The sequence below is a fragment of the Mastomys coucha genome, unplaced genomic scaffold, assembly GCF_008632895.1.
Source record: "Mastomys coucha isolate ucsf_1 unplaced genomic scaffold, UCSF_Mcou_1 pScaffold22, whole genome shotgun sequence".
Classification (NCBI taxonomy): domain Eukaryota; kingdom Metazoa; phylum Chordata; class Mammalia; order Rodentia; family Muridae; genus Mastomys; species Mastomys coucha.
In genome coordinates, this window is record NW_022196905.1 from 209,549,816 (window position 1) to 209,559,065 (window position 9,250).

Here is a 9,250-nt window from a genome sequence, read left to right on the forward strand (position 1 = left end):
TTTTTTTTTTTTGGAAAATGATTTGTTTTTATTTCATGTGCATTGGTGTTTTGCCTGCATGCATGTCTCTGTAAGAGTGTTGGATCCCCTGGAACTGGAGTTATAGACATGTGTGAGCTACTGTGTGGGTCCTGGGAATTGAACCCAGGTCATCCAGAAAAGCAGCCTGTGCTCTCAACCACTGAGCCGTGTCTCCAGCCCCTTGTGCTGTTGTTTGTTTCACTGTGTAACCCAGCTGGCATGGAACTCACAGAGATCCCCCTGCCTCTGCCTCTCAGTGCAGTGATTGAGTGTGTGTACCCTATGCCTGACTGCATTTTGATTTTTGTGTGAATTTTGGAGACAGGTCTAATGTAGTCCAGACTGACATCAGACTGTAGCTGAAAATAATCTAAAACTCTTGTCCCCCTACCTCAGCCTCTCTGGCACTGGGGTGACGGGTGTGCCACAGCACTGCTGGCTTATGTTGGTCTTTATGGTGCTGGTACTGGAAGGTAGAGTGTCACCCGCCTTGCCTTCGCCTTGTTCTCAGCCCTTCCCCTGTGGCCCAGGTGACCCAAGTCACCCATTCTGGAAGCACGGGGACAGGGTATGAAGCAGGCTGGGCATTCAGAAGGCTGTGGCCAGCCTTAGCTTATCACAAGGTTCTGCTTCAGGCTGCTCCTTCCAGGCAGAGGACCGTGCCCCCTTCTGTGGTTCTAGGTGACAGGAGTTGTAGAGAAATGATCAAAATGGTCTGTGAGGTCACCCGTGACCTGAACACAGGCGTGTGCATTGGGGTAGCCATGCCCATGTGGTCATCCCTGAATTGGGGATCACTCCTCACATTGACATTTGCCTTCCAGCTTCCCTTGTCGCTGCTGAAGACAGCGCAGAATCACCCCATGGTAAGCATGCCCACTCTGGGCCACCTCCCTTCATGTGCCCACATCTCAGTCTTTTGCAGTGCATGATTGAAGGCCTGGCAAGATGGTTCAGTGGGTAAAGGTGCTTGCTGCCAAGCCAAAGGACCTGAGTTCAATCCCCAAGACCCACATGATGATTGGAGGGGCTCATGACTTCCCTGAAGTTGTTCTCTGCCCTCTCTGCACACAGACAGAACGGCAAATGCAGTACAAAGTAAAACATCCACAAAAAAATCTTTTAAAAGTAATGTCAGGGAGAAGCTGGGCACACTGCAACTTGTATCCCTGATTCTGCCCCAAGAGTCCACAAACAGACCAGGTCCCCTGTCATCTCAGCTGCCTGGGTAGAATTGCCACTGGTTGAACCTTTTTTTTTTTTAAAGGAGCAGCAATGTGGCTGAGTAGCTAAGACGTGGCCTTGCGTGCTACAGGCCTGGGTTCATTCAAGTACCACAAAAGGAGCGCTGCCTCTGATGGGTAGTGTGTTCATTGACGCCACACAGCTAGAGCCCAGCCTCTGTCTCATTTCCCTTAGCACCCACCTCTAGTCCACCCCAGCCCTGGCCACCTGTACACTGTGCCCACCTGACCTCTGCTCATTTGCATCTTGTGAGTGAGGAACATGTGGCTTGTCTGTGTCACTCAGTGGTTTTGAGTCATTTTTTTTTCTTGGCTGTGTAGTATTCCTTCTGTAGGTGACCAGACTGGGCTTGCCCATTGTTTCCTCACTATCCTCCTGCCTCGGCCACCTGAATCCTGGAATCACAGGTGTGTGCCACCATGCCCAGCTAGTGTGCAGTCTTAATCTGTCTCTGTCCATACATTGTGTGGAGAACCTGAGCGGTGCCTGCTTATTACAGCACTCGCGAATGAATGGCAGCCAGCCCTTAAAGGTTGAATAGTTGCACAGAAAGCCGTAGTTTGGGATGAGAAGCCAGGTGTGTTTGAGCTAAGCTGACGGGGTCTCCCGCAGCTGGTGGAGCTGAAGAATGGGGAGACGTACAACGGGCATCTGGTGAGCTGCGACAACTGGATGAACATCAACCTTCGGGAGGTGATCTGCACATCTCGGGTGAGTGGTCACGCAGGGAGGGACTCTGCTGCCCTGGAGGACTGTGCCCACCTGTAACACTTCCCTTGCCCACAGGATGGTGACAAGTTCTGGAGGATGCCTGAGTGCTACATCCGCGGCAGCACCATCAAGTACCTGCGCATCCCCGATGAGATCATCGACATGGTGCGGGAGGAGGCCGCCAAGGGCCGTGGGCGAGGAGGACCACAGCAGCAGAAGCAGCAGAAAGGCCGAGGCATGGGCGGTGCTGGCCGAGGTGGGTTCCTTGTACAGTCTCCATGTAGGGCATGGTGGTGTGGGCTCTTGTAGGCTGAGGAGAGCCCTTTCCCCCAGCTGAGTACAACCTGGAATCTCCCACAGGCCCCCTGTGCAGTGACACAGGGCACAGAGGGAAAAACACTTGGTCTTGCCCAAGGAAACTGGTGTCTAACTACCTCTTCTGTCTTGTTCAGGTGTGTTTGGTGGCCGGGGCCGGGGTGGTATCCCAGGTGCAGGCCGAGGCCAGCCCGAGAAGAAGCCTGGGCGACAGGCAGGCAAGCAGTGAGCAGTCCCAGCGTGAGCGGAGCCCAGGATGGTAGGCGAGGCCTCCAGGCACTTTTTCGTGAAGCCCCACTTGGCATCTGGTCCAGTGAAGTCCCTGGCTGGCCACTGACTCTGAGCCTGAGCTGCCCGTGAAGCCTTGGATGTCCTTTGAAGGGCTGGCTTCTTCCAGGCTTGTTTGAATTTCATGTTGGAGCTGCAGGCTCAGCACATGGCGGCTTGCCTGTCCTTTACCAACCGCACCCCTTATGTCTTCTGTTCGAAAAATAAAGGCAAACACCATAGAAGGAGCCAGCCATCCCTCTGCCACCAGCTTACTGCCTTAGGCCCTAAGCTCGTTGTCCCCAGGCACCTGGGTCTCATCAGAGGGAGCAGTTCCTTGGTGTGGCACTTGTCTGTGTGTCCTGCCAGTCGAGGGGAGAGTAGAGCATTTAGAAGGCTGAGAGGTAGAACCAGGAGTTTCAGGCCAGCCGGGGCTACAAAGCACTTAAAAAGCCAGGCCTGTAATGGCTGAACTTCGGAGACTGGGGCAGGAGGGTGGGAAGTCAAGGCCAAGGCTGGGGCAGCTTCAGCAGGCAGAACAGTTCTGACACCATGCAACTCCAGAACGTACCACAGGGAAAGTGACCCAGGGAGAGCACAGCACACGGTGTGTGTGTGTGTGTGTGTGTGTGTCCGTGTGTGTATTTACCACACGCATACCTGGTTTCCGTGGAGACCAGACGATGATTTTGGAAATGAAATTACAGCCACTGGGATGCTTAGGATGGAGCTGGGCCTTCATGATGCTTAGCTCTACCAAATGGGCTCTGTTCCTGGTTTCCACAACTGCTCATGAGCCTTACAAACTCACAGTGAGGTTAGTAAACATATTTCAGCATAAGCATGGTACGTGGCAGCAGAGGCAGGGGCCAGCCTGCTCTACAGAGAGAGTTCTAGACCAGCCTGGGCTACACAGAGAAACCCTGTCTCCAAAACCAAAGAGTGCAAGCCAACTACTGTGAGGGTCAATGCTGTCCTGTGTCCCCTCAGCTGAGCGTGAGTGCCAGGCTGCAGGCAGCCCTGGCATTTTGGCCTGGTCTTGGGATCAGCCATGGGGCCCACTTCTGGGGCTCGTGACACCCTGCCCCATCAGTGTGTAAAAGGAACACGTTAACAGCAGGCTGACCACCATGTTGAGATCTACTCTCTGGTAATGGCTGTGGCAGGTAGGTATAGGCACTCCAGCTCCAGTCCATTATGTCATCATCCTCATGAGCCTGGCCTGGCATGGCACCTACAGGAAGATTGCCATGAGTTCTACAGTATTGGCTAGAAGATCATGCCTCAAAACACCAAACGAAGCAAATTCTAGGGTTTGGAATTTTGTTGTTCCTTTTTGAGACAAGGTCTCACTATGTAGCCTTAGCTGGCCTGAATTTCACTCTGTAGACCAGGAACTCAAAGGTCTTCCTGCCTCTGCATCCCAAGTGCCCAGATTAAAGGTCTGTGTCACTATGCTGAGCTACAGCCTATAGTTCTAGTGACACCTCCCTGGCCCTATCCTTGAGTATCCATCCTCCAGGTACCCTGTGTCTGTTTCCTGTCCCTGGGGGTCAGTCTGTGCCACAGTCCTACCTGTCCCAGTACTCTGCCCCTGTGGCCCTGCAGCCTACTGCCAGCTCAGCCCTGGTTCCCAGCACTCATTCCATGCCTGTCCTACCACTTTCTTGCAGCACAGGACAAAGAACAGCCAACTCTGCTTCCTGGATCATGTACCCTGGCTTAGGTGCACTGGCTTCTGGAAGTTTCTGAGCTCAATGAGGTTTCTGTGTTCTTCCCAGTGAGTTCCAGGAACCCAGCTTTAGCCCCTCACAGAAGAGAGGAAGCCAGAAGCCAGACCTAGTTCCTGAAGACTGCCTTCCAGATCCTTCTAAGCCAGGCCCTCAGGGCTGCTATCCACACCCATCACCTGATCTCAGCTGCTGTCCTGTGGGTGGTTCCTCCCCCGGGACCGCACTGCAGGGTGACTCACCCAGGTCCAGGGACTACCGAGGGGCCACCTTCCATCATGGGTGTCTTCCCATGGTATTTATGTCCAGTTACCCCTCCTGACTCCTCACAGACGCTTAGTAACATACAGCATAAGGGACACTGGAGTCCTGGCCACTCACCTTGTGGTCACCAGGACATCTTACAATGATTGTCCAAATGTGGGAGGACTGGCACCTAGCCAACAGTGGAGCCCTTGCCCTGCAGCCCTGCCCTTCCTCCAGGGGGAGCCTGCCATAGAGAGACCAAATAAACTACCGCAGAAAGAAAGAGCCTGTGAGGAGGCCAGCTGAAGCAGCAGCCAGGGGAGAGTAGAGGCCCGCATTTAGAAGGCCGAGAGGTAGAACCAGGAGTTTCAGGCCAGCCAGGGCTACAAAGCACTTAAAAAGCCAGGCCTGTAATGACTGAACTTCGGAAACTGGGGCAGGAGGGTGGGAAGTCAAGGCCAGGGCTGGCAGGCTGCTTCAGCAGGCAGAACTTCAACAGTTCTGACCCATAAAGGTGACGTTCAGGACAAGCTGAGTTTGATCTCCAGGACCCATATGGTGGATGTGGAGAAGGGATTACAAATTGTCCTCTGAGGCTGGGCAGTGGTGGCGCATGCCTTTAATCCCAGCACTGGGAGACAGAGGCAGACAGATTTCTGAGTTCAAGGCCAGCCTGGTCTACAGAGTGAGTTCCAGGACAATCAGGGGTACAACAGAGAAACCCTGTCTCTAAAAACAAAGTGAAAACAAATTGTCCTCTGACCCTCAGGTGCCAGGGAGAGTCATAGAGCACTGACAGGTGTGCTCAAAGCCCTGGATTTGACCCTGAGTACTGTACTGTAAATTGCGGGTGTATTGCAGGGCCAGCCGCAGAGTTAGTGTTCCAGGCAGACAAGAACTGGAGGAGTGCATTCTGGGTAAACAGATGAGGTGATGGGGCTCAGCCAGGAGAGACTCAGGAGGCTCCTCCTTCCCAGAGAAGGAAGAGCAAGGACAGCCTCACTAGGACCTGTTAGTGAGCCTGAGGATGGGAGCCAGAGAGAGGTGCATGGTTCAAACCTACTGATGGCTAAGCAGTGGTTCCTTCTCTGCCACCTTTCTTCCATCAGTTACGGAGACCTGAATCCAGGGTCCACCCTGCCCATGCTCCAGGCTTGCTCAGCTTTGTGGCTAATTCCAGCCCTGCTTCCCCTCAGTACCTCAGATGGAGAAAGGTAGACTCCTGGGACCTACCTGTCCCCAGTGCATTGCCAGAGCTCCTGACACAGGAGACATCCTGTTCACTGCCCAGGGACAGAGAGAGTGGTTGTGCGGACACTTAATGTCCCATTTAAAAATATATATCTTCTGGTTTTATGTATGAGTACACTGTCACTCTCTTCAGACACACCAGAAGAGGGCATCAGATCCCATTACAGATGGTTGTGACCCACCATGTGGTTGCTGGGAGTTGAACTCAAGACCACTGAGCCATCTCACCAGCCCCTAATGTTGAATCTTGAGTGGCACATCCCTTTAATCCCAGCACTGGAGGCAGAGCCACGCTAGCCTGGTCTACACAGTGAGACCCTGTCTCAAGACACAGCATGCACGCACATGGGTAACAGAACTCGATGTGGCCAGTAATCTCTGGCTTCAGGTTCATCAAGAGCCAACAAGGAGCCAAGCACTGATCAGGAGCAACAGAGTAAGGTCCTGACTCTCGGTAAGAACTTTCTCGATGGGAGGATGGGAGGTGGTGGCTCACGCCTTTAATCCCAGCACTTGAGAGGCAGAGGCAGGCGGATTTCTGAGTTCGAGCCCGCCTGGTCTACAGAGTGAGTTCCAGGACAGGACAACCAGAGCTATACAGAGAAGCCCTGTCTTGAAAAACCAAAAAAAGAAAGAAAAAAAAAAAACTTTCATTCTGTGGGCTCCTCCGCCTAAGCAGAGCTTGCTGGGCTTCTCAATGATAAACTTGAAGGAAAAAAACTCCTCCCCTGGGCAGGGGTGTGGCTCAGCCTGCTGGAGGACTGGGGTTCCCTCCCTAGCACTACACAGCAACACCAGGCTCTTCAGCCTAGCAGTGGGGCCAGACAAACTTGGAAGCATTAATTAGATGAGGCGCCTGGACCACTTCAACCCCACCGTGCCTCAGTTTCCTCTCTGCACCAGCACTTCAGTACGTGCTCAATAAATGATGTGCTGATCACCCAAAGGCCAGACTGGTATGCAGTAAGTGATTAATAAGTGCACACTGAGGGGACATTACCGGCCTAGTGTCCAGCAAATGTGCGGCACAATGATCATCATTCCTAGGATCAGCCTGGTATGAAGCAGGTGCTAAATAAATGTATGCTGCGAATGAGCCATCAATGTGCGTAGCGTGGACCCAGTAAATAACGTGGCATGGCAGTCATCACCTAGACCATTTTGACATACACAGTTTGGCAGACTCCTAAGATAACACAAGAAGTGCACAGCCTGGTGATCACCCTAGGGCCAGCCAGGGAGAAAGTAAGCATTCAGTACTCAGTAAGTGCGCAGACCCATCTAGGAGTGGCATCTTTGCTGCTTTTTCCGAGTTGTAGGAGTCGGTGGAGACTGACTCGCTGAGCTTCCCTTGGGCAGCACCAGCCTCTGCAAGCTCCCTCCCTCGCCGCCTGGCCTCACAGCCACCAGGCGGTGACTCACGCCCTCCGTCCCATCCCGCCTCTACTGGATCCAGGCTCCGAAGCAGCCACCCAGCCTGCCCTCGGGAGGGGCCATGGACATACTTCAGAGCTTCGTTCAGCGCCTAAAAATACCCGCGTCCTGCAGACTCTCCACCGCGCCCTCGCGGCCCCGCAGCAGCCCTCTGTGAGGGGAACCATTTCTGATCTCCTTTGCTCCGCGAGGCTTCTCCCAGCTGAGGCAGAAGGGTCCCAGGCTCTCACCCTCCTAGTTGCCCTCAGCAGCTCCATGTCCCCGTCCCCCGCCACGAACCCCTAGTGGCCCTGTCTGCCTTCACAGGCTAACTCACAGATCTTTCTGGAGGCCTAAGAAACCCGCAAGGGGATGGACAGGGTGGGGGTGGGAGTAAGCTGAGGGACAACAAGGACAGCAAGGAAGCGTAGGCCTTCCCCTCACGAGTCCTCTGGCAGCCAGAGCAGCACGTGCAAAGGCCCCGGGGCTGGCACAAGCTGGGCGCTGGCCTCAGCTGCCACTCAGCAGGTGTCCCGTTGGGTCACACAGTGCCTGGGCCCCACCTGCTTCTCCCTGAGGGAGGGTGAGTCACCCTCAGTGCAGTTTAGGGAACCGTCCTTCCTGACCCCAGCTTCTTAGCAAGCATAGGGTTTGTTTCATCTCGTTTTGAGTTTACTGGGTGAGTTTTATTCTTTGATATGCCTCATTTCTGTGTAATTAATGCCTCTGTGTGCGCACGCTGAAGTCACGGTGCAGTCTCTGGGTTATTCCTCAAGAGGCGCCCACTTTGGTCTTTCTTTTCATTTTTTCCAAGACAGTGTAGCCCTAGCTGTCCTGGAACTCTGTAGACTAGGCTGGCCTCGATCTCAGAAATCCACCTGCCTCTGCCTCCCAAGTGCTGGGATTAAAGGCGTGCACCACCACTGCCCCGCAGGACATGTTTTGTAAACGTGAAATGAAGGGCTTGACAGACAGGACAGCTGAGAGCAGGGTGGGTGGATGGGTTGATCAAAGGTCAGGCAGATGGTGTATGCATCCTATCAGCCCCAGTCAAGGTCATCAGAAGCCAAATGACGTCTGACATCTTCCTGCTATGACAGGTCAGTGACACAGTGGAGGTGCAGCCTGTGTGCTCTCCCCACCCTCACGGCGACCCTGTCCCCTCCCCCGCAGAGGTTGTGAGTGGGTGCTGGGCAGGATGCTGAGTGCTGGCCATGCAGAGGCGGGCAGCCGGGTACCAGATGCCACTACCTGCCTCTGCCTGTGAGTCAGCATCACCATGGCAACTGGCTCTGCCGGATGCTCCCTGGGCTCAGCATCGTCACTGCAGCCCAGCCACCGTCATAGCTGCCTCCCTGGCAGAGGGCACGGATATTTTTAGATTTCAGGCATCACTGGAGACAGGAAGTGTAACTTCTGAACAGTGCCCACCTCAGCACCTCAGTCTACTGGAACAGGTGACATATCTCATGGGGTGGGCACTCCTGCAAACCCAGAGTAGCCAGGGCTGGGTGACCACATTGCAGGACAGCACAGCACAGCACAGCTGGGGTTAATGAGCTCAGAGCCCAGGCCTTTCCTGGGGAATGCACACTGATGGAGAAACTGAGGCAAGGAGAAACGTACGGGATGGTAATCAGTCTGATACCCTGTTGATGAGGATCTAAGGACCTCAAAGGATTGTTCCTCCTCTCATGTGCTCCACCCCAGTTCCCTCATTGAAATCTGTCCCATTCCTCACATTCTGACCCAGGATCTTGCTCAGGAATACCTTCCTTTGAGCCTTCTGGAACTATCTATCCTCCAGTATTGTGGACCCTAGGAAGTTCCCTTCCTGAGCCCCTTTCTTTATGCTCTGATTTGTTTTTTTCCTAGAAAGGGTTTTTTGTTGTTGTTGTTTTTTCAAGACAGGGTTTCTCTGTGTAGCTCTGGCTGTCCTGGAACTCACTCTGTAGACCAGGCTGGCCTCAAACTCAGAAATCCATCTGCCTCTGCTTCCCAAGTGCTGGGACTCTAAAGGCGTGCGCCACCACTGCCCAGTTTTTTTTTTT

General features: G+C 53.8%; 1 protein-coding gene across 1 annotated transcript in view; it reads left to right on the forward strand.

Moving 5' to 3' along the window:
- Positions 1-2,808, forward strand: part of Lsm4 (LSM4 homolog, U6 small nuclear RNA and mRNA degradation associated) — a 5,785-nt gene extending 2,977 nt beyond the window's left edge. Inside the window, exons 2-5 of the mRNA XM_031340145.1 lie at positions 846-887; positions 1,879-1,977; positions 2,053-2,233; positions 2,430-2,808. Coding sequence (XP_031196005.1) covers positions 846-887; positions 1,879-1,977; positions 2,053-2,233; positions 2,430-2,521 — 414 coding nt within the window. The 3' untranslated portion in view covers positions 2,522-2,808. The remainder of the gene's footprint in view (positions 1-845; positions 888-1,878; positions 1,978-2,052; positions 2,234-2,429) is intronic.
- The last annotated feature ends 6,442 nt before the right edge of the window (positions 2,809-9,250 follow it).